This window comes from Patiria miniata, unplaced genomic scaffold (genome assembly GCF_015706575.1).
Source record: "Patiria miniata isolate m_02_andy unplaced genomic scaffold, ASM1570657v1 HiC_scaffold_18, whole genome shotgun sequence".
NCBI lineage: Eukaryota > Metazoa > Echinodermata > Asteroidea > Valvatida > Asterinidae > Patiria > Patiria miniata.
Genome location: NW_024037056.1, coordinates 14,524,862 through 14,548,786, shown reverse-complemented (window position 1 = coordinate 14,548,786; position 23,925 = coordinate 14,524,862). Strand labels below are relative to the sequence as shown.

Genomic DNA, 23,925 nt, shown 5'->3' with positions numbered 1-23,925 from the left:
GTTTAATATTGCTGTATGTCTGCTGGGTCGGTTTTGTCACACCAGGCTCTCCATACTTAACAATTACCATTTGGTCAAAGTACATGTTAAGTTATGGCAGTTAGTTGTGGAATGTTGAAGGAAATTTTGTGACTCTTAGTTGTCGGGAATCCATGAAAAAAAGATAATGAACAATGTCTTGTTTGGATCAAAATACAGTTGTACCCGCAAGTTTGGTTGTTTCAAACTCTCTGAATAACATTTAAAGTTACACCCTGTTTTTTTTTATTAAAAAGTTACAAAATCACTTATTTACATCTTGTCATTAAAACTGATCAAAAATGGATTATGTATTTCAGTTCAGCACCAAATTTAGCAAATCGCACAGTCGACTCATTTACAAAAATATTTTCAAGAATTTCAAAATGGAGCATTAAGAAATACTCAAAATGATTCTCAAATTTTAGTACAGAATAAATGAATTTACGAATATTAAAACTTATTCAACAATGTGAACTCGGATGTATTGCCAAGTCAAACATTTTATTCACTTAATACCCGTCAAAACAGTTGCAACAAATTTTGTATTTTTGGCTAGTTTGCTTTAATAAGTAGATATCGGCATCATAGAAGACGATGATTGGTATGTCTGCTAGTGAAGATCTTAATCAGGCATTTTAGTTAGTGTCACTTTGAAATGACAAATTGTCAGCTGTCACCCAATGACACGCATACCTGTAACCTCTCTCATTGTCCACAATAGAGGGCAGTCTTCAATCCCATCATGGGTGGCTCTCCAACCTCGCGATTCTCCGCAGACTCCGCTTACTCTTGCCGCTCCCGACGCCGTTCCCTTTCTTCGCTGTGTTTTTCTCCCGAAGCACCGGACAGACGGAGTTAACGTGGAACTCACAGCAGCAGTTGGTACAAAAGTCGTAGCCGCAGCGCGTACACTGCCCTCGCTGGCCATTCATCAGTAAGTTCGCTGGTGACTGGCAGTCAGCTTTAGCACATTTGGTGAGCGATTCATCGGCTAGAAGAGATTCTGAGGCCTGCAAGGAAACAAAACAGAACATTTTCAAAGAATAAAAATTGTTTACATGTACTCTTGTAAGATGGTAATTTTTTACAGTTTATTTTTCTGAAGCGTGATAGTCTAAAAAATTGATTCAATCAATTTCTAAATCTGTTCTAAAGCCAACTACCTACCTCTCTGAACCTGTCGTGGTTGCTTGGTCTAGAAGCAGGCGTGCTTGAGGCTTGAGGTTCACCTAGTCTCTGAACCTCGCCAAGCGGGGTGGATGAACTCACTGTGGCTCGCTGCGAAGTCTGCAGAGGGTAATTCTCCTGTTGACAAAGAAAGCAATGAGTTAAAATTGTTGTTGTACCCGTATAGCCATCCTATTGTTCTCTTACTGAGTGAGTGACAGACTGACTCCTCGAGTCATCGACTGACTGTCTCCCTCCCTGACTGAGTCAATGACTGTCTGACTGAGTCATTGAGTGTAATTAAAATTCCTAATCAATTGACAAGGCAAGCGTAGTAACTAGTATTGTTCAATATGTGCTTCGATCAATGCCTGTAGAACCTTGCTAATAACACTGCTTTGATGAGTTTCAACAACAGCTATAAAGTTCTGTGGGACGGCAACAAGGCCAGGGTGATGTAAATTATGTGCCATTATATCCTTTCCCTCAGTAATTTTTGCTATTATACAAAATCACAGAAGCAGGATTAGTGGTGAGGCTTATTACATGGCCCTTCAATGAAATGCAATTAAGAAATCCAAGAAATGCTGATGTGAACAATGAGAAATCAGCAATCCTCCGATGAGCAGTGTTGTAACTGTCAAGTCCATCAAAAGTCTTTTAGTCTCAGGTCAAGTCACTAGCTATTCAAATGAACTGTAACAATGGCATTCCTTTGTCTTCTATCCCCTTACTTGTGAGTGGACTTACAAAAGGACTTGTGATGGACTGACTGCCTCACTGCAAATGAGTGCACCTACTATTATCTGATGCACTCTCTTACTCACTTTATTTAGAGGTTTTTGCTAATTGGCTTTGTGCATTCACCAACGTGTGCATGTCCGGATTGTCTAGCTGACTGGCCAAAAAAAAAAATATTTAGAGAAGGACGATGAAACTAATGAAATTGTTAGATTAAAATCACCTTGACACGTCTTCTTGGTTTTGATTTCTGCTGAAGGAAGTGTCTCTTCCTCGAAGTGATTTCTTTTCTGCGTCCTGCAATACGCCGCCATTCTAGACACACACCGCTGAATCTGGAAGGAAATGTCCAAATACACAAAATTATTTAGAATTTTTTTGGTCAAAATAACATTAATTTTTTTTAATTACAAGTTCATTCAGTCAACGTAAAAAGAAAAAAATTCCAAGCCTACATCAAAATAATTTGTACATACTTTTATTTCAAGGATTAAGATATAAAACAGTTATCTACTTGCACTTTGTGATTTTTCTTTTCAATGTTTTTTTTTGGATAATCAATGGTTTACTTCTTCCTTTTTAAGTTTTAGTAATTTTGTTTGTTGTACTAGACTGTTTTTAATAACACACATGATGTCATCAACCAAAATGAAATATATTAAGAAATACAAATAAACAATACAAAATTCATCTGATCTCGGGTAAAGTTGCTAATGTTTAATCTGTATCTTGTTGATCTGCAATTATACCTCACAATATCTTCATCACTGAACTCCGCCAAGATTTTATCCAACAATGCCGGTTCGTGATGCCCCAACTCGGTTACAATATCCATCGTCCCCCTCCCCACTTTACACGGTCGTTCAGCGAACATTCCTGGTGAGCTGTACCCAGAATCCTCCTCAGCCATTGCCCTGCTGTACATCAGACCAAGACTCTTGGCACCGCTTAATACTGGCGTTCCGTCAACTTCATCTCGAGGAACGATTCGGGTGAACTTCTTGGCAGCAGGTATGGACAGTTCTTCCGATGCTGTTCTAACTTTGAGACTTTTCTGGCTGGATGTTTGACCGAAGAGGCCCATACTACTGTCATTTTTTCTTGTTGCAGGAACATGAGGAGTTTTGAAATCTTCGGTCACACTCTTGTTCTGATGAGTAGTGTCTTCATCTTCACCCTTTGATTTTTGTGATCTTGAATTTGCTGGCGAAGAAATCTCCAAATTTGGAGAAAAGTACCCATCGTCTTGAATGCTTTTGGTGATTTTTGTACAAGTCTCTTTCACCAAGCCAGAACGCTTAGAAAGGAGTACTGATTCGTCATCTCTTGTGGTCGTAAACTCAGGAAAATGTCTTGAAGTTGATGTTGAACAATCTCCAATTTCCCTATTCCTCCTTGGACAATGCATTGGAATACTGCTGCTGGACCCAACATTGTCATCATTTCTGCTGGCTTGGTCGGCACAAAGCATGGAAGAGGATAAACAATATCTTATGGGCTTTTCTGCCTTCAAAATGGAACGATCCTCAGCCATTTTCGCCGAGATAAAGAAGTGTAGTGGTGTGTCACTCTCAGTTTGGAGTGAAAACTCGGCAGCAATGAACATGTACAGTAAGCAGTCAGTGTTGTTTATTGAACTCCAAACATGCAAACAAAAATCTCAGATTTTTGGCAGAAAAGGGCTCTAATTTAGTCCCTTGGTCCATGTGTACATCGACGAATAACCATAATTTCACTTGGCATTAGATCGGCGTCTTGATTATGCTTTGATTTTGAGAAAATCGGAAAAAATCGAAGACCGTCTCAACTGCGAGTTGCAGCTTTTCATTTCAGAATTCGCGCGGGATGACGTTTTCCCATCATCCTTTGCGAGAGACGCGCTGTTAATTTGGTCTTGCTCCCAGAATCATTCCCCATGTTTTATCATATGGAAAATACAACTGACTACTCGGCATTAAAATCCATGTGTTTTTGTGCGATCGTCTAACGAAAAGGTTGGCCAGTTTAGATACATTTGTTTTCATCTTTTCTGTTTCTGATTTTTGAAAGATGTTCTCTTAAATATAATGTCCACCCAAACTGTTATTTCTTGTCACCTTATGTGAAAAATTGGGCATGCTGTTTGCCTTTTAAACCATATCCCTTGCCTTGTGTCGTGTCGTGGACGTTGACGTTGTGTAGTTTGTATGCGTAGGAACGTCCATTCCCGACACTATAAACATTGTTCGTTAGAGGGCGCTGTTTTTTCCTCGTATAAAAAGTTTGACACAATGACAGCAACGTAACTCTTAACCAATCCCAAGACCAGAATTAAACATTTTAAATGATCCTAAACTTTGTCAAGTGTCTGCCACTCCTGTTCTGCATTTCAGGGAACGCAGTGGCTATTGTTACGGCAGCCGTAACGCATTTCCCATTTTCTATCGTTACGGTAGACTGCAACCTGGCAACTTTTATAAAAAAACATGACAAGAAAATATAAAATTAGAAGGAAAAAAGTGAATTTGAACTTTATGAAATTCGGACTTTATTTCCCTTTTAAAAAAAATCCTCCAAAGCCTCAGGTTAGAAAAGGAAAAAAATTCGAGTGCAAAACTGAGATTTGAACCCGCAACCTCACGGTGCAAAATCCTACCCTCTATCGGCTAAGCTGACGCACTGCTCGACAAAACGTGTGGAAACAAATAATTATATACCTGCGTGCGTATCAAAAAAATATCGTAGAGGGCGCTAAACAATGAGTGCCGTAACGATAGCCACTTCGTTCAGGGAAAGCCTAGGCTTACAATTAATTAATTACAAGTTTGAAAGATTTCATATTTATTACATTGTTTAAACTGAATTTAAATTACATTTATTCCAATTTTCCATTTCAGAATTTTTTTTTTTCCTGTTGCCATGGAAACACCTAATCCCAAGGAAGGTGGTGCACCTGCTACCGTCAAGCAAATTATGGTCTACATTTGTGGAGGTGAGGTTGTCATGGTTATCATTTTAAACTTGTAAGAAAGTAAGATTTCACTAAGATTAGAATTCCAAAGTTTACCTAAAACTGTTTCAAAAACTAATTGTCATTGATTGTGACAGGCTTTGGGTCTCACTTAATTTGTTGTTCGTTATATTTTCTTTTTGCAGAATGTCATCATGAGAATGAAATCCGAGCTCGTGATCCCATCCGCTGTAGAGAGTGTGGCTATCGCATCATGTACAAGAAGAGAACCAAACGAAGTATCCTTTTTATCAAATGGCTACTCTGGCAAGAAATCTGTCGCAAACAGAATTTTCTTCATGCCATTTTGTTTTATGATGTTCTTCCTATTGAATGTTGAAATTTTATGAACTCCCAAAAAAACAAAAACGTTTAATGAGAAATTTAAAGGGAAAAAACAAAATCAAAAGCCGTTTCCTTAACAGAAATATCACAGTGGTTGTATTTGATGCAAGGTGATCGATGCTGCAGGATGCCAGTTACAAGGCAGGCTACCAGTGAATCTCAACTCTGCCTGCTGTATAAATAATTATCTTCACTCGTTTATTCCCGGAGAAGCTTAACATCGATATGCCTGTCACTGTGGACATTTGTACCGACTTAAAAGACTTGTAACGTTTGGCTCAAGACAGATGGCATTGTGCAAAATGTCATAAGAGATATCGCGGTACTGAGTAGTGATAATGTCAAAGTTGATGCTGCAATGCTGAAGTTTTCCATCAACCTACATGTACAGTCGAGTCTCGTTATAACAAACTCGTTCGCACCTAGCGAAATTGTTTGTTATATCAGAATTTTGTATTAAGAGGAACATCAGTCCCATTCATTGTGCATATAAATGCACAGTTGGGACCAAGGCTTTATGTTTGTTATAACCAGAATTTTGTATTAACAGTGTTTGTACTAACGAGAGTCAACTGTAGTTCTATTTATGTAAATATTTTTATCTTTACACACTGTTTGAGTGGATATTTAAACTGCTCCGAGTAAAAAGTATACACATGTAATGATCTGCTCCTTGTCTTATATACTTCAGTTGTTTTAAATAGACATGTTCAGCTAAGAACTTCTGCACATCAGTCGATAACCTTTTTTTTATTAGAAATTTAAAATTTCAGGAAAAAGATGCTCAAAACTGATGAAAAATAATACCAAATGTTGCAGTTCTGCTGCAGTTCTGCTGCAGTTGAAGCAATTTGCAAAAATATTGTGTATGTGTTGCACCTGAAGTTTGCATGAAGTACTAGGCATTTTTATTGCATTCATTTTGTTTAACTTCTTGGAACTTCATGTACTTTCAATAAAGATGAAACATCATGCAGTATGAGGTTGTTAATGAATACTTTTCTTTGTTAAACGTTTTGTTCTACGTTAAACGTACTGCTTATAATACTTTTATGCATACTTGCTTCAGCCATGAGTTTGCCGAATACAGTAAACATATTCCACCTTGAAAAATAATTTCCATGAAAAAGTGGTCAATTAAGGTAAATGGTGCATCAATGCTTGGACTGTATCACTTCATCAGTGCACAGATTATCGGACCCTCAATTGCTCAAGCCTCAAAATCACTATTAAATTGAATTAGGCAGTTTTTGTTGTGTTTTATGCCCTTTTTTCACAGCCAAAGAATATCGACTGGTTTAATCAAATACCAGGCACAGCTGACGAAGGACAAATCAATTAAAGTCGCTTACCGTGCCAGGAAAATTGGGCAATCATTACTTATTAACGGGTTGCTATGGTAACGGCGGCCCTTAAATGTCTACCCAAAAGATTGATTCCTGCAGCATTTGAAGTGCCTGAGGGTATCGAGTGCCTTTTAAACTAGGTTTGATAAAATGAATTCTTAAACGAAGGACAAAAACAATTTAAAATCAATCCATCTTCTGAGGTCCGTTTAAAATCAATCCATCTTATGAGGTTCCGTTGATGTTGAAAGCCTGACTTCGGGTTGTGTAAAGCAGAATAGTTTCTTAAGTACAAAACACTTGCGCAGCTGTGAGTGAAATGCCTCTGGTGAAGTGTTCTGCAATCAAGGGACGACTTCCACTCTTTGTTGTAGCCATAGCAACAACGGATGTGTTCCTAAGCGTGCAAGATGAGAGCTGTCTTGGAAGAAAACGCCTCGTACAGCAAAGAGAGCATTCAGTCATCTACGTGACTTAACTGGGAATGCTAGTGTTGCACAACTGATAGAGCAAATCAAGTTGAAGCTTTCTAACTTGGAGAACATTGGAGACAGCTGAGCTGCAACATTTTTATTGTGGGGAAACCTTCCTTCGGAATTTTGAAGTGTTAAAACTTATGGACATAATGGAGCCTGAAGAATCACTGCTCTTTCCGACATCTTCATTTAACGAAACAAATTTGACAAGTACGAGAATTGTAAACTTGATTGAGTCAAATTTACAGACACCTCTAGCTACAATCCTTCTACGTACCGTGAGTATTTTTTTCGCATTCGTTCTGATCGTCACAAGTAATTTTGTGAACTTGGTTGTCTTGCCTCGGACCAAGTGTTTCGGTGAGGTGACGCGGTTTCTACTTCGGTCTTTGGCGATGGCAGATCTCCTGATTGGCGTTTGTATGGCTTTTAGCGTTTGGCCGGCTATTACGGATAATTGGCCTTTTGGAGATGTAGTGTGTAAGATTATTGGTAGCTCGGGAAGTCTCTTGGCTACCGCATCGTCGCTGACTCTCATGTGCATCAGTGTGGATCGTTATTTGGCGGTGATGAAACCGCTACGGTACATCACCATCGTTACCGTCAAACGAGCTCGCTGTGCCGTCACAGCGGTCTGGCTTGTGTGTTTCATCTACATCGCTTTTGTCGACACAGCAACCTGGCCGCCTCTTCAGAACATCACCTACGACCCCGTCCTCTGTAACTGCATCATGAAGTTTTTCGACGGCGAAGTGTTCCCGCAAGCGCTTGGTGCGGCTGCTGTATGTGTAGCTCTACCAAGCGTAGTCATCACCTTCGCCAATGTCAAACTTCTCATGGTCTCTATTCATCATGCCAAACGAATCGACGCCATTCCAGGAAATCGCAAAGATGGCCGACGTATACCGACCAGAGAACTCAAAGCTATCCGAACAACGCTCGTCATCACTGGAATCTATTACATCGCTTGGACACCGTTCCTAGTGACCCAGATATACACGGCTGTTTCTTCAGTCGCCCCAGCAGACTGGCTTCATTATTCATCCGGTTATCTCGTCCTGAGCAACAGTTGGTGGAACGTCTTCATTTACTCCTTTATGAATAAGAACTTCAGGAAGACACTCGTGGACTTGTTCACCAGAAACTGTGGCCATTGTAAGACGAGTAACGAAATGCAAAGTCACAGCAGTGTTGCGTCCAATTGCAGGGTACAATTTGAAGACGCCAACTCAACTCAACTCTCTTGAACAAAGCGTTTATCGCAAGAACCTCAAATCAAATTGTGGAACTATAGACAATGACTTTGCATGAGTTGCTGATGTAAAATAACAAACCTGATGAACTTTAGATAATTTTTTTTTTTTTATGCTAGGTAGCCTCTTGAACTGAAGCATCATTAGCGATGTGAACAACAGGCATGCAACTGGAAAGTCACCAAAAAAAAAGAGGAAATTCAAATCTTTCAAACACTTTGTACAGTGTTTTTCTATTTTCAATGACACATATGGGAAGTCAAAAAAGAGGAAATCAGCTGATCTGAGGAAAAGTTGCATGCCTGGAACAAGCAAATGCACACTGCTAGGAGACAGCACTCATTTTTGTGGTGGTGTACTCAACAACATAAAAAGAAAAGACTGAACAGTGTACAACAGTTTAAAATTTGTGATCAGCAATTTCTTAATACTGCTCTCATAATTTCAACGCAAGGAAACAAATAACAGGAATAACCCTTTAAAAGGTTTTTTTTTCACAAGTGAATGTATAAGCTCAACAAGTAGTACTTAGCTGTTGAAAAAAAAAAAAAAAATGTACTTGGAAACAAAAGGAAATTTTACCATATTGCCAGTGTGAGTAATGCATCATTTTTTTCTTACAAAAATCAAATCAATTTTGGCAAGCAGTGTCAAAAAAACGTGCTTATAGTTTCATGTTTGAAACAAATTGCTACAAAATTCCTACACTTCTACGGATACTGAATTCATCAAATTCTCTACTCAAATTATTTAAGGATAAAAATTCTTAATGTGGACGTTTGTGTCAAGACATTTCAGCCAGGTGCACATGAACTATGCAACGATGGACACAATTTCTGTAATAATACAAACATTTTGTAATAATATTACAAAATTCTGTAATATTACAGAAATATGTAACACAAAACTAACACACAACCTGTTGAAAGTTGAAGGTACAAGGCTTTTCACAATAAAGCAAGGACGCATAATTTGTAAATTCCTGCAATTTTCAAAAGAAAGACTCCTTTTAAATACACTTGTTTTTCTGACTTATACATCCTGGGCAAATTGTTTCGAAATAACAACAAAAGTTTTTACAACTACTTATCAAATCCTCTGCTGTTTGAAAGGATTAGAAAATTGTATCATATCACATCAAAACTTCTCTCCTTTACTTTTTGCTTTTCTTACAAGAAGTTACTACATATTTACCCGATGTTAACCTCTACACTAAAATTGTGTTTTGCAAACCCTTCACCAAAACCAACCAGAAAAGAGCCAACAGAAATTTATACACATCCGAAATCACAATTTCATCTCAAAACATTCTGGGACCACTTCAGAAAAGTCGCCTTAAAACTGAACCAAATCTCGAGAACAAAATCATGTGTAATGATGTTTATAAACCAGAACAACTTGTTCCTTCATCAATATTTTTGTACAAAAGTTTAAAACTTTGCCAAAAAGCTACCCAGTGCAAATACACATAAATCAATATTTAATCTGACTCTCACACATTTTGATTGTTTTTTTTTTTTGGAAAAATTATGAAACAAAAGAGAAAAACGTAGTGATTGATTTTCAACCTTGCCCTGATCATTGAAGACTCACTACATTCTGAGCAATTACAAAAAGGCTGCGGCATCACGCGATGGTTTACTTCTCGCGTCTAAAAACAGAGGGGGAAAAAGAAACAAAAGATTTGAAGTTTGGTCAGTTGTTGTTTTTGAAATAGGCAAAGATATAAACAAGCACAGGTTTTGGAATGGAATTGGCTTAGTTAAGAGTGTTATTAGTTGTACCTTAACATGTTGGCATACTCCACATGAAACAAGTGGGTAACGCCGACAATGGGTAAGGAATTTGATGTCCAACGTCATGGAAAGGATTCACATCATAGCGTTAGGCTCTGTGTCCTATGATATACGTTGGGTGTAGGGGGTGTCGGTGTAGGGGTAAAGTTGGTGGGGTTGGGGACTGGGGTTGGGGACTGGGGTTGGGGATGGGGTTGGGGATGGGGGTAGGGCGGGCGAAGGGGGTGGGGGAATTGGTAAAGGGAAGAGGGACTGTCCATGAAAAGGAATTCATGTCACAGTGACAGGTTCCATTTTGTAATGTCAAACGGTAATGTTCAAAGTTGGGCGACGGGGGTAGTTGCAAGTTTTGGGACTGTTGGAGGACTGTCAAAGGATGGAATTGGGGGTCGGAAGGAGGGGAGGGGCAGGTGGAGGGAGGTGAAAGATGACTTACTTCTTTTGTGCAATGCTGCTAAGCAATCGGTTCCCAGTCAAGAAGGTGAAGATGCCTAGGAGGCCTAGATACTGGAGAGTCTGGAACATGTTGAGATAGACCCAGTAGCAGTAGAACAAGCCCAGGATACCTACAAGAACAAACGAAGAAAGTTATTCTTCCATTTTTTTGGGGGGGGGGGGCTTCATACTTCTCGAGAATGCACAGCGAATTTGAAATCTGAAAAATATTCTCAGAAGTTTTTACGGAGTTTAAATGTTTTCAGCTTTTGCAACTTAGAAGCGCGAAACTTGCTGTGACAAATCGCATTTGCGCCGAGTATGAAACGGCTTTAAGTTTGGCTGCAGCACCTTATTTGCCTAAACTAAAATGTTCTCAAATAATGTTCCAAGTGAATGGTGTTTCGGAAAGAGCTTACCTGCGAGACCGAGATGAAAGCCGATGGCACCGATGGAGAACGTAAAGCCCTTCATGTTAGCGCCAAGCTTCACCCACTGAAAATAACAACGGAATTCACAAATAAACAATAACCACAAATGACAAAACTAAAAGCAAAGACATTCGTTCCTTTTTTACAATCTTTCAAAAAAAATGACCAAAATCTTCAACTCTGCAGTAATGTGGCAAATTGTAGTTTGTATTCGACAAAGTAGCCTTTGCTACCAATCTCATAACAATTTACTTTTTGTCATTCAAACTTTCTTTCCAACCTAACCACAAGTACTTAAAATGAAAACTTGATGTTGCAACTTTATTCAAGTACAAAATTGTGCCATCAAGTTACAATTCTGAATCTTGGCAAGCTCAGGTACCTTCACCCAAAAAAATTCCGAGGTAAAGTTTTTGGAAGCTTACCAGAATGACGAGCAGCAGCAGAGGAACAAGGCACAGTGCAGTGAAGGTAGTAGACACTGCGGTAGGAGGACGTTTCTCAGGAACACGGAACATGTGCTTGATCTCTGGCAGCTCAGCATAGCGGGCCTGGGGTGCTGGCTTGGTGTCCTCCTGTTCAGGGAACTTCAAGGTGACGTCAGCCTAGGAAAGAGAACAAAAAAGGCATTGATGGTGCAAGAAACTAGGAAGACGGGAAGGTGTATCAAACAGCCCACTTATTGCTAACCTTTGTTATAATTTAGTGCGATGCAACTTTTGAATGCCAAACTGGTGTAACATTTAACAGGTTCCCAGCAATTTATGAAAAAAATTAATTTCCATGAGTTTTCCCTGGGAAATTTTCAAAATCATATGAGAAATATTTTCACTTTAACAAGGTTGCTGAGTCAAGAGGTGGTGTAGCACAACCAATTATTGTCTAGAGAGGTGTCATAACCACTCTGCATAAATTCCAAAAAGCAAGCATAGCCAATGGACACAACTTGGTCACATGGCACAAGAGGTACCTACGCACTGAAGAAAATCTTTCCCTTCTGGGTCACTGTCAAATTCCCTGATTTTTGGTCTTTGTCCCAAATTCCCTAAGTTTCACTGACTGGAAAATAGAAACTCATTTTCAAGGTTTTCCCTGATTTCAGAGGTTGATTTTTGGTTGATTGCTCTTACCAAGTTCCAGGAGAAAGGATTCATGATGATGGCATCTCCAATGATCAGATCCAGGGTGTATTTGCCAGATTGCTGGTTGAAGTACTCACGGCCGCTCTCGGCGACGTCGAGGTTGAACTTGTACATCAAGGACGCATCGCCCTCAGCTGTGAAGATGACCTCCTGTTTGGTCTTGATGTTGGACAGACGGACAAAGGCCTAAAGAGACAAAATATTACGATTACAGGAATTACTACACAGCTCTTGTTGCAACTTTAATTTGCAACTACAAAGCAACTTTAGAATGGATATCAGCCCAAGTCCTCCAAAATCCTTTAAAATCTTCCAGGAGCTTCTTGAAGCTTGCCAGACTTGACATTAATCCTCCGAGATACTATAATAGTAGGGGAGTCACATTGGTGTAGCGGTTCTTTCCTCGCCTTCCACCGCTGTGACCCGGGTTTGAATCCCGCCTGGGCCAATATGTGGATTGGGTTTTCAGTCCCTGCCTGATTCCGTGGGTTTTCCTCAGAATAGTTTCTGGGGTTTACCTCCAACCTCTGAAACTGTTAATTCTTCTCATTGTCTGCTCTCTACGGGTTTCTGCAGGCTTGCGAGCTACAGTGCCTGTGGCGCTTTTGAGGAATCCTTGGTTTCATTACCAGAAATAAACAAATAAGTAATATCTAACAAGAGTTTTTGGAGGATTTTGCAGGATTGAGGAATGTAGGGCATAGCTTCTTTTATTTTACACCAGCACTGACGCCCCTCAACTTAAATTACAAAGAATTTGCCAATGGTAGATTTGGAGGATTCGAAAGGCCCGGCCAAACATCAAAAGTGAAATAAAACTTTGATCAATTTAACAAGATGATGGACACTTACTTGATGGACAGACAGCGGTTGTCCAGCCTTGTCCTTCAGGTTGAACTTGAGGACCACGCTCTGGTGATGGTCAGCCTCCAGACCCTTGTCCACTTTTCTTGGGTGGACGACCCTGGACAATGAAACACAAGCAAATAAATAAACATAATAATAATAATAAATTTGAGGGGCTTATTGTTCTTACTCACAGCAGAGCTGAATTACGAATGACAACCTTGAAAACCCTTGACAGAAAGTTATTGTAAAACATTGCTGTAGTAGTTGAGAAGCAATTGACTTGCGATTTACAAAATGATCCACCTAGAGTATCTGGACTACCACCCTGACTAACACTCACTTGACAGTCTTGGCGGTGATCGACTGATCCTTGTCGATGATCGAGATCTCCATGTTATCCACGGTGACCTCCGTCGTGACCTTGACGAGAATAGCGCCCTCATTCAGACCAATCAGGGCAGGGTTTGGTGCGGAGGGCTTGGCCTTGAGGGACACCGAGTAGAACGCAGGGGCTGGCTTGGACTCCATCAGGTTCAGCTGGTACTCCGTCCTGCAGCCCAATGAATAATAATCAAAAGACAGGATACCAGTTATTCTTTAACAAGTGAATTGTAAAAAAATTTGGCCAACAAAGGACAAAATCCGATGTATATTTTTAAAAATCTGGGAAAGTAGAACAGTTGGAAAAGTAACCAACCTCACTTGGTTATCATAAGTAAACCACACAGCGCCAACGGCAAAAGAGAAATAAGACATTAAAAAAAAAATTGTTTTTTACAAAATCTGAGAAGAGAGGTTTTATTTACGGGTTCTTGGTGCCCTCAAACGCCAGGTCTTTAGCGATTGCTTTCCCGCCGTCTTTTGGCTTTACAGAGGACGCCTCAACAGTCAGCTTGCCGACACTGCCTGACATCAGGTTGGAGACTTCCACCTTCAAAGAGAACGGATCAAGGAAAACAGACTTAAAATCAGCTGGTGAAGCTTTTAAAAATACTTGTAACTGGATTCATACAGTATTTTCAAACGCTTCTAGTAAAAACCACTCCTTCCAAAAAATGTTCCAAACCACTGATAATGTTTGCACATAATTCATTCACATACAACAAACTACAAAACCTGCTGTATCAGGAATCGTTTACAAAACTATTGTGTGCAGAGAAACAAGAATAAGGCACTTCTTAACGTGGGTACGTGCTTGACCCTCACATATCAAAACGTCACTTGACTACACAACACAATTGAGAAACAATTACCTTGACATTTGGTGCATTGGTAGAGACGGCCATAGATCCCACTCTGGTGAAGGCAACAGGCACATGGAACTGGAAATATAAAATGACAAGAAATATTAAGTGTACCTTAACTCACGGCAACGCAGTAAAACACATGTCTATGAGAAATGGCTTCAGCTCTTCCATAGGCGCATGTGTAATAACAAGCCACAGCCTAGTCAATTCAAACATGGCTTAAGGCTGTGTCCGTATTACCTGGCTACGGCTAACAGCAACACGTGTCAATGGGAAGCGGATTCAGCCGCTTCCATAGGCGCATGTGTAACAGCAAGCCATAGCCTTACCTTGTTACTAGCCAGAGCCTTGACTCCAACCACAACGCTGTAGGCATTGGCAGCCGTCTGTGTTGACTTACGGCTCAGGACAAAGTTACCCAGCAACACAGCTTGATCCTGTCAAAGTTAGAAGAGATCCAATGCTGTCAAACATCCAATCAATCAAATCAAATACAATCAAATCAAATCAACTCATATTTTATCAAATGCAATCAAATACAATCAAATCAAATCAAATGCAATCAAATCAAATCAAATCAAATGCAATCAAATCAAATCAAGTGCAATCAAATCAAATGCAATTAAATCAAATACAATCAATTCAAATCAAATAAAATCAATTCAAATCAAATACAATCAATTCAAATCAAATACAATCAAATCAAATCAAATAAAATGCAATCAAATGCAATCAAATGCAATCAAATCATATCATATCAAATCACATAACATCAATAGCAATCAAATGCAATCAAATCAAATGCAATCAAATCGAATTGAATCCAATCCAATCCAATCCAATCCAATCCAATCCAATCAAGTCATATCAAATCAAATCAAATCACATTAAAACAAGTCAAATCAAATCAACATGAAATGGTAGGTTGTGTCTGTTTATGGTTTGAATGAGATCATTCTTACCTCAGTAATGAGTGGTTTCTTATTGACTTTTGCAGCCAGCTTGTAAGCTCCATCCAAAAATAGACCACTCTGGAATAAGGTATCAAACTGCGGAGGAAATGAAAACATAGTATCTTCACAATTCAAAGCAATGTTCAAGAAAAACAAAAACCAATCCAGATACATGTAGCACTCAAATGTGCACTCAAACAATTATAGGATTTTACAAAGACTGGTTTTTCTAAGCTTGACTTAAATTTGAGAGTAAGGAGAATAAAAGGATGTGAAGATAATCAACATGTTCAGAGGGATCAACTAAGAAAACAAAAAAATACTCAAAATGTAGTTGGGAAAGATAACTTGGCAATTAAGAAGTTTTCTGTTCCTTTTACAAAGAAATTACACAGCAATATTAATACCTGCAAATATTTTTCATCTATTTCGTCTGCCTGGGCCACGATGTCTTCAATGAGATCAAAATATTTGTCCACGTTTGTTTCAGCTGGAAGCAGAGAGGCGATGTGCAAGGCATAGCTTGAGCTGCAACAAAATACAAAAACAACTGTTATTGACTAGAAAAACTTATACAGATTTCCAACTAACTCATCAAATGAGAAATCAGTAAACGTCTTGATGTCATAGAGAAATGGATTTGAAGTGGCTTACCTCGTAACACCATCGTCTTTTTTAAGAGCCGAGTCCAATGATTTTAGGACATCAGCAGGGCTGACTGTGGAAAAAAAATATATTTATTTTTTTAAATTTTAAAACAAGCACCAACGAAAAACCCACACAGTTAAAAGCTGCTATAACAAAAACTGTTTAAACAAACAACCACCAACCACTAAGGAACATTTCTTATGGACCCCTTCGTGTTCGTTACAGCCACGTTCTACTGTAATCTTTTTAAAGATATGCAAGTTTGAAAATATTACTTTTGTAAAATCCACATTCTTCAAATTTTTGTTCACAAACACGGCATCTGAACTAATTTCTACTTATAGGGCAAGTAACTTTTTTTCATTGAAAACATCACAAAACATCACACCATGAAATGATGCGATGTCATTATTTCTAAGTTTTATTCTTTCAGAAGCTTGAATTGGCAAAAACACTGACGTTACCTTCGTTCTGAAAAATTCTGGACTTACATTTCAGGCCAAGGGTGGTGAGGGCCGACACAGCGTAGAAGAGCGTTGCCATGTCAACGCTGTCATTGATGGCAGATGATAGGGACTGCTCGTTTACTGTAACCTGTGCGTTACAACGATCATACAAAAATTAGTTCGAGCTTCACTCTGTCTATTTAAAGATCAACATTCAGTATTCAATACAAATTCATAAAAAAAATTTTTAACAGAATTCAGATTCAAATTTGATGTCTAAGAGAATATTGAAATGTTCTGGACATTGTAGTAAAGGTTAAAGCCCATACCATCATAAGATACAAGGAATACTGGTTGTGGTACCTGCTGCTATATTGTTTGAGCAAAGCCAGCTGAGCCGGAAAGCTGGGTGGTCGAGTAGTAAGACGCCTGCACTAGGAAGCAGGAAGTCGCGGGTTTGAGTCCAACCCGAGTTATTTGTGAATTTTTTCTCACATGCACTCCGACAACAGTGAGTATACAGTATTTATAAAAATATGTCAGTGATGGGCAAAAAAATCAATATTGAAAATACAAGGAAATCTTAGGATGTAATGTTCGCTGTAATGCTATTTTTACCTTGCAGTTTTCCAGAGCCTTTGCTGCAGTGGTAGCATGGTAGACGGACTCCACGTTATTAGGGTCCAACTTGGCCTTCAAGAACGTGCATGCTTCCTGCAAAATAGAACAAGATTATCAGTGTAGCAGCAGCAATGCTTCAAATTTTAAAGAAAGGTTTCCAACATTTCTTAATTAAGACTTTTATTGGGATTGATATTTTCAAGCAACAAACCTGTGCATTAGGAATCGGCACACTGAACAGCTTCAGACCCAGGATGGAATAGTGGGCGTCGGCCAGGTCAGTGAAGGGGCGGGACGAGGCAAAGACCGCCTTAATCTTGGCTTGATCGTCCAAGGACAGGATGGTGACTGGGCTGAGCGCCTGGCCCAAGACGGCACAGATCAGGAACACTAACAGAGTGGCACCTTGAAAGACACACACAAGGGAAGGGAACACAATGGGTACAAGGGCCACAAAATGACAAATTCATGTTTAGCTTTGTTTCAAGATTGAAATAAAATGAGGAATCTGTATAGTTACTTTTTTGAGACAGATAGACCTTGATTACATATCAACCATGGCATTCATAAATGATCAACCTTGTTTGTACGTGATCGATTCAATGATTTTACCACTTAACGTGGACTGAATTTCAGAATTACATATTCCATTAATTAGTTTTGAGACAGATTTTAAAAGCAATTGAAAATTTTACAGCTCACTTTATAAACAAACATGCAGATGGACAACACTGTATTGAAGTTAAAATTCAAATGAAAAAAAAAATAGCGTTTGTTTGTCAACTATTACAAAAAAAAAATGCTGAAGTAAAATTTTTAAAATAGTGAGAAAAAAAATTACATTTTTTACTTGGGCCAATTCCTCTATTGACCATTGATTGTCTACTTTCATAAGTTTAAATTAAATTAGAACACCAACCACAATTAAAAGCACAAGTACAAGTAAAAACTTGAAATAGTGTAAAATGTCAAGTACCTATAGTAGTAAATAAAGAAATCCCCGCCCATTTTTAACTCCAATCAAAAACAAATGAAGCAAACCACACGCAGAACGTGTACGTTTGTGCATGTATCATGAACGAGTCGGTTGCCAGACTTCCATTCAACTACATTACACGTGGCACACGCTCCGTGCACACGAACGGACAAAACTGGGCCAACTTCCTCGTCAAAATGAGCTTTATTATGAGCTTTAACTATTCCCCAAAATAACTAGAAGCAAGCTAATCAATAGGATACGTCATGCTATTTTACACAATCTGATTATCGAGGTTTAATTCTGTGGTAAAGTTTCGTGTTTTTCGTTACCTCTTTCCATGGTTGTTGCTTCTGTAGCCCGGGGACCAATCAGAAAAGGACGGGTGTTGTACATCATCCTGACAAGCGAGGGCGCTATTCATAATTTCCTTTCCCGCAAAAAATGGGAAAAATTGAGTGTTTCTCAATGCAGAAAAAAATAGCAGCACTTTTTACCCCTCTTTAGTAAAATGTAACTTAATTGTTTTGTTTTCGATGGACGTGGATAACTGAGCCGATATTTTTTGGAAATATCATTTTAAAATTAAGAAAAACAAAATTATGACGCTAAAAGCTCCTAAGTAATTTTGCAGTTTCATTTGTATTTTGCTTTTACAGCATTAGTGGCGTAGCACGGTTATTTTTATTGGGGGGGGGGTAATTTTTTTAAAGAGGGCACTTGCACATCCATGGTGAATTGTAGACAGGTATTTTTTTCCCCGGACACTTGGCCTCCGTAAAATAAAAAAAAAAAGGGGGGGGGGGCTGGTACCATCTGTCGATGGGGGCCGCGCGGTGTTCAAAACCGACGATTATGCGCACAAATGGCCAATATATGGTGCTTTCAGTTTCAGGGCGATACATGTGCGAAATTCAGAAAAAGGCCCCCAAAATGGCAGGCACCACTTATTTTTTTAAAAAGGGCACAAATTCAGAAAAAAGAGCACTTCTTACAAAAAAACACTCTTTACAAATTATTGGGGGGGGGGGGGGGGGTAAGCCCGTTGAAAAAAAGGGTATTTGCTTGGAAAAGGGCAGTCTTTACAAAATATTGGGAGTGGGGTAAATTACCCCCGCTGGCCACGCCTGTGAGTATATCTGTCGGCTATTTCAAGTTTAGCAACTACTTTGTTTCCTGCTTTCACAGCCATTTTGACAATATGAAGTAATCAATTTTGACACTGGTATTTTATTAAGGAATTTTGAAGTTTTCTGCCTTATATATTCCCCCCCCCCCCGTCGCTTTGTCAAAGTTTTTTTTTAGTTGGGGGGGGGGATGGGCGTCGCCAGGATTTTTTCTAGAGGGGGGCAAACCATATTTTTTCACAAAAAAATTCTTGTATTTCTCAACAAATTCTCGATTTATCAGTTTTAGAGGGGGCAGGGACATTTCCCCCCGCCCCCAAACTCATTAAATTTACACCACTATGACTTCGCGACTCTTTTTCTTTTTTCCCCCTTTTTTCTTCCCCCCCCCCTTTTTGTGTGTTGCTTTTCCAGGGGGGGGGGGGCAAGCGCCCCCTTGGCCCCCCCCCTCCCCCTCGCGACGCCCATGGGGGGGGGGGGGGGTTGAGGAGAATCTGCTAAATCCTAGTCGCCAAGCTAAATGGATTTCGGGATCAGAGAAAAGCTTAACCCGATGACGTAAAATAATCCTGTCGTTGAACTCTTTGGCATCAGTGAGGGCAGTTCCACATGCTAACGACGGCAGAATGCCGGGAAGTTGACCTCTATACTGTGCATGCTGGCTCGACCAGATGACGCTCTCTCTAGTCTCCCGACTCAGCATCCAGAGATGCGCCAGTGTATCCTTAGGTGATTCTCACCGAAGCATTTGCAAGGTCAAATCGCACTGTGGCGGAATGTACAGTGATAATCTATTTTCTGATCTGACATTCTCAAATTGCATTCGGAATTATGTAGCGCGGGCAATGGTCGCACGATGAACCATCAGTAAGATGGGTAGACTTGTACTAGTCACTTCTTGTGAATTGCCGTGCCCAGGTACGGGAAAATGTGCTGATGTATACATGTACTCTGCATGTATGATAATTATGAGTGATACATATTACGAAAGGCTTGCACTTCGATGTGTCAGAGCCCTAAAACGTTTTTTTGGAAAGTGTGGTCACTTTTATGAACCGTAAGACAATAATGACGTAATAATGCAGTCACTTCTTTTCCTACAATCAACTTCAGAATAATGGTAACTGGGATATTCATCTCAAATGTAGCTTCTACGCAGCAAAACTGCATAATGATAAGCGAAACAAACTAAGACAAATGACAGATGCTGTTGCATTTCTAAGAAAACTGCCGGTTATTGTATTTTCATTTTCAAGGCAAATTAGTGTACCATGGCAAGACGAATAGACATGACATTAGGATGTACGTAAGACAGCCTTTTAGTAACGTCAATTGGCAGTAATACCGTTGCGATGCCTACACGTCAGTGTCCAAGCGTTCCAACTATGCCATTGCTTACACGCTACATAGAGCACAACGTACCCAACGGGTCACGACCGCGTCCCTGGTACCACGCTGAATGACGTCACGCCAATACAGTACCGTGCGATTTCCACAGGTCACTGCCAACCAGTGAATGGCTGTGGTATTGGTTACTTGCTTTACTGTTGAAGATAGAAAATACAATCTTAATCCTACTTGGCACTTTGTGGCTATTAATTTTGACAAAAAGGTAAGTGGACGTAAGATTAATCTTTCTTTTTTGCATTGAAGCACTCGAAATGTCTTTAATTACCTATTCTACAGGCAACGAGGAATTGGGAAGGAATGTTAACATTATTTGCAAGATAGACTAGATGGTTCTTTCATCAAAGCTGATATGCTGAATTGAATCAATCATTATTTTACTGGAGGGATAGTCTGGGGCCGGGGCGAAATTGCATTCCAAGGAATTTTAAATCATATGTCTGACTCAGAGTTTTCTCAGTAAATCATTTTGACAAATATTGTTTTCTCCTTTGATAAGATAAAGACTTTATTTTCTTTTATTTAGTGAGGAGATTTTTTTTATCTGATGGAGCTGCATTAAATTGCTAAATAGGGCTATATTTAACCACCAAAATGCGTTTGGTAGCATGCATGTTAGTTTTGTAGCATGCAAAGTCGGGGCATACGCAAACTAACTCATCCTTATTTCCATAATTTGTTCTAATTGTAGACAAGCCTAGACACCAACAGCAGGGTACGAGAATGGCTCACGCAGTCGCGCACCATGGGCTCTCGGGCGCGGGTGGTAATTCCCATGGCAACAGAAGATCCAAGCAGCACGACCGGAATTTCGAGGCTGTATTCGGCATGAACAATTCGCGCCGGTCTGGTTCCCGTCCCCAGCTCCGCAGCCACTACTCCGGGATGGCCATGGGTGCTTGTTCTCCGGGCGTTTCATTGTCATCCGGTACACACAGCGACCAGACTCGTGAAGCATCGATGACGTGCACGCAACTGATTGGTCTACGCGTGGTTTCCATCCTGTCCGCCATTACTGGCGTCGCCCTGATATTTTTTGGCCTGTTTTTGATTCCTGGAACCAAGATTCTTGCATTGTGTATTCCTGGAGGGTTCCTGGTATTCGTAGCTTTGTTGATATGGTGCATTATGTACGTACGCCACGGAAGATGCTGTACCAAGAACAGTGACAGCGCGTCCTTGGGTGGACACCCCGTAGAGGGCGCCACCCAGCGGCCTGCTAGGGGGTCAACGGAGGAAGGTCCTGTGAACCTACGCGTGGATATACCACCGTCATCTGACGTCATGACATCGTACGGTCCTGATACGAGAATCGACCATCAACATTCATACAGTCCACCTCCTAAGTACCACCAAATGTGAGTGACAATGCCATGGACATTGACATTGCTGATGATGAGCGATTGCTCGTTTGAATCATGATACCTAATCACCTAATAATTACTAACACATTTAATTTGAATTAACTCTAGAGCGCCACCAAGCGACCAATTATTAAAAAAGTAGTAGCGTAACGGTAACCACAGTCTCAATTTAACCGTTTCAACAACTTAATCTTTTGTCTTCTTTTTTATTACTTTTTGTTCAGGGGCAGGTGTGCATCTTTTCCCACGAGTGGAGGGAACATGGGACAACCGCCCTCTACGCCCCCACCGCCATACAACGAGATTACATAAAGTAGCATGCAACAACCGGCGTTGAACACGTTGAATGGTTCGGCTCCCAGCTCAGTGGAGATGGTTTGTTGTGCGCAGCACTGCACCTCAGCAAGAGAGGGCTCACTACAGCCATCCCGCAAAATTGAGGTTTTCGTCAAACAGAATCTAGACACAGCAGTAGATCGAGAAAGTGAGCGGTTTTTTTCTTCTGCCTCCCATACCAGCGAACGGACGTTTTGTATGTAAAGGTGCTTTTTCAATTGTTCAAAAAAAAAGAAAAAGATTTTTACCAAAATCTTAAATACAGCCTTTAAAGTTGCATGTGATATCTATGCAAAACGCAAACAATGGAAGGGGCTCTTCATCACGTGGAGACGTTTGTTTCGTATAATATAAAATATTATTTATTATGAACTAAAAGTATAAGCTCATGAAAGTTCATGAAACCTGCCGTTACAAACCCTAACATAGTTTAAATGGCTCGTTAATCATTGTTAACAACCGAGTCGTCATTTTGGCAAATTTCAACTAGAATTATCAAGCAATACCATTGTATTTTTCCGTACATCTTGTATTAAAGTGCAGATTTTGTAGATATGCATGTTGTATAAATTATACACAAAGAAAATAATACGCAGTCTCAATTGTATATTTTCAGCAATTCGTTATTACAAATTGTTTCTTCAAAATTAATAAAAGATCTGAATGTTTTGATAATAGACTGCTGACCTGAAGTTGTAACATAACTGAAAGTCTGCAAAAATGTAAGCAGTACTAATATGTATAGTATGTAAGTACTTGAGCATATTGGGCAGGCCTGAACAATCATTAATTAATTAATTTATTTATTTGTGAAAACTTTAAAGGTATAATTGCGTTTGAATATAACTGATGTGCAGTGTTTCAGAGCAGATGTACAGCCGTTTGATAATAATGTAAATTAGGTATAAATATCTAATGCAATTTCCGCCATGCATGCCCAGTCACGTGACAAGTATAAATACTTTCCATGCAACGAATATGTGCAACCTACTTGAGATTACTAACGTAATTGATGATATACTTAGTTTTTATGTACAAAATATCCATTTTTAGAACACTTGTGTCCAATGTCTTCAATATCACCGAATGGAATACGCCCTTAACAATTGAAGGGCCTTTAGGTAGTCACATTGATTATTCTGTCTGTGGCCGGAGGAACATTTTTATCGCTTTACACTTCAAGGTTCCATCGAGTATTTTCGAACATAGATCGGCCAACTTGCTCGGGGAGCAAAGGTGAGATTGGAGATTACTTGATTAAGAGAGATTGCATACTATACATGTAGTCTCAAGTGCCACAGACCCGCGAGGAACGCCGTTGTGACAAATTGCAATTTTAATGGATGCCTTCCCGAAATATTTGCCGCGTTGCTTCGCAATTCGGTTCCCGAGCGGGAAAATGATAATAAATCTGGTCGGCTTAAGAGGCCGATTCTTGCGGGATTCGGCCGAGTGAAAGGGCACAAATCAAACAAAGTTGGTGGCTGGAAGCAGTTGATCAGATGTAATAAAATCGCAAGTAAATTTAATATAAACCAAACTCTTTCTTTGGTTGCTGTTTTAGATGGTCGCTGGCTTGGAAATACAATTATGCCTACATGTACACTACAAGCATAATACCCGAGACAGCTTACTCATTCCTATTGGTCGAGAGCCCGTCACGTGGGTGGTTTTGAACGGTTGATAAAACACCGGCTGGCTGTAAGATTATTAACACTTTCCCGGTGTCACACGAAATTTTGGCTCCCATTAAATCTGATCCCTTTTGCCCCTTTATTGGTTGAGCGTTGAATATTTTCACTTATGCAT

General features: G+C 39.7%; 4 protein-coding genes across 4 annotated transcripts; 2 read left to right on the top strand and 2 right to left on the bottom strand.

The window, feature by feature from the left end:
* Nucleotides 1–69: 69 nt before the first annotated feature.
* LOC119724793 (F-box only protein 43-like) lies at nt 70–3,934 on the bottom strand. Its single transcript, XM_038196005.1, has 4 exons — nt 2,679–3,934; nt 2,153–2,264; nt 1,189–1,326; nt 70–1,031 (listed from the first exon to the last, which is right to left on the bottom strand). The coding sequence occupies exons 1-4, from the start codon at nt 3,533–3,535 to the stop codon at nt 762–764; spliced, it is 1,377 nt and encodes a 458-aa protein (XP_038051933.1). The 5' UTR covers nt 3,536–3,934; the 3' UTR covers nt 70–761.
* A 2,935-nt stretch (nt 3,935–6,869) lies between these two features.
* On the top strand, nt 6,870–8,332 carry LOC119725168 (trace amine-associated receptor 9-like). Its single transcript, XM_038196528.1, has one exon. The coding sequence runs from the start codon at nt 7,226–7,228 to the stop codon at nt 8,330–8,332; it is 1,107 nt and encodes a 368-aa protein (XP_038052456.1). The 5' UTR covers nt 6,870–7,225.
* Nucleotides 8,333–8,737: 405 nt separating this feature from the next.
* Nucleotides 8,738–18,309, bottom strand: LOC119724790 (dolichyl-diphosphooligosaccharide--protein glycosyltransferase subunit 2-like). The gene is made up of 17 exons (XM_038196003.1): nt 18,215–18,309; nt 17,118–17,311; nt 16,904–16,999; nt 16,331–16,433; nt 15,846–15,909; nt 15,599–15,719; nt 15,201–15,287; nt 14,568–14,675; nt 14,245–14,313; nt 13,798–13,922; nt 13,332–13,541; nt 12,995–13,106; nt 12,131–12,328; nt 11,426–11,605; nt 10,989–11,064; nt 10,571–10,700; nt 8,738–9,989 (listed from the first exon to the last, which is right to left on the bottom strand). Exons 1-17 carry the CDS (start codon nt 18,279–18,281, stop codon nt 9,977–9,979), a joined length of 1,953 nt encoding a protein of 650 aa, XP_038051931.1. The 5' UTR covers nt 18,282–18,309; the 3' UTR covers nt 8,738–9,976.
* Nucleotides 18,310–20,517: 2,208 nt separating this feature from the next.
* On the top strand, nt 20,518–22,868 carry LOC119724789. The gene is made up of 3 exons (XM_038196002.1): nt 20,518–20,621; nt 21,108–21,774; nt 22,005–22,868. The coding sequence occupies exons 2-3, from the start codon at nt 21,140–21,142 to the stop codon at nt 22,090–22,092; spliced, it is 723 nt and encodes a 240-aa protein (XP_038051930.1). The 5' UTR covers nt 20,518–20,621; nt 21,108–21,139; the 3' UTR covers nt 22,093–22,868.
* Nucleotides 22,869–23,925: the final 1,057 nt, after the last annotated feature.

Bases quoted from the DNA above. Each gene is read 5' to 3' on its own strand.
- LOC119724790 (XM_038196003.1), bottom strand. From the start codon at position 18,281: ATGATGTACAACACCCGTCCTTTTCTGATTGGTCCCCGGGCTACAGAA. The intron at 15,910-16,330 runs GTAAGTCCAGAA...TTTTTTCCACAG, and splicing joins CACCACCCTTGGCCTGAAAT to TCAGCCCTGCTGATGTCCTA. The intron at 14,676-15,200 runs GTAAGAATGATC...TAACTTTGACAG, and splicing joins AGAAACCACTCATTACTGAG to GATCAAGCTGTGTTGCTGGG.
- LOC119724789 (XM_038196002.1), top strand. From the start codon at position 21,140: ATGGCTCACGCAGTCGCGCACCATGGGCTCTCGGGCGCGGGTGGTAAT. The intron at 21,775-22,004 runs GTGAGTGACAAT...CTTTTTGTTCAG, and splicing joins CCTCCTAAGTACCACCAAAT to GGGCAGGTGTGCATCTTTTC.
- LOC119724793 (XM_038196005.1), bottom strand. From the start codon at position 3,535: ATGTTCATTGCTGCCGAGTTTTCACTCCAAACTGAGAGTGACACACCA. The intron at 1,327-2,152 runs GTGATTTTAATC...CTTTGTCAACAG, and splicing joins AACCAAGAAGACGTGTCAAG to GAGAATTACCCTCTGCAGAC. The intron at 1,032-1,188 runs GTAGGTAGTTGG...GTTTCCTTGCAG, and splicing joins ACCACGACAGGTTCAGAGAG to GCCTCAGAATCTCTTCTAGC.
- LOC119725168 (XM_038196528.1), top strand. From the start codon at position 7,226: ATGGACATAATGGAGCCTGAAGAATCACTGCTCTTTCCGACATCTTCA.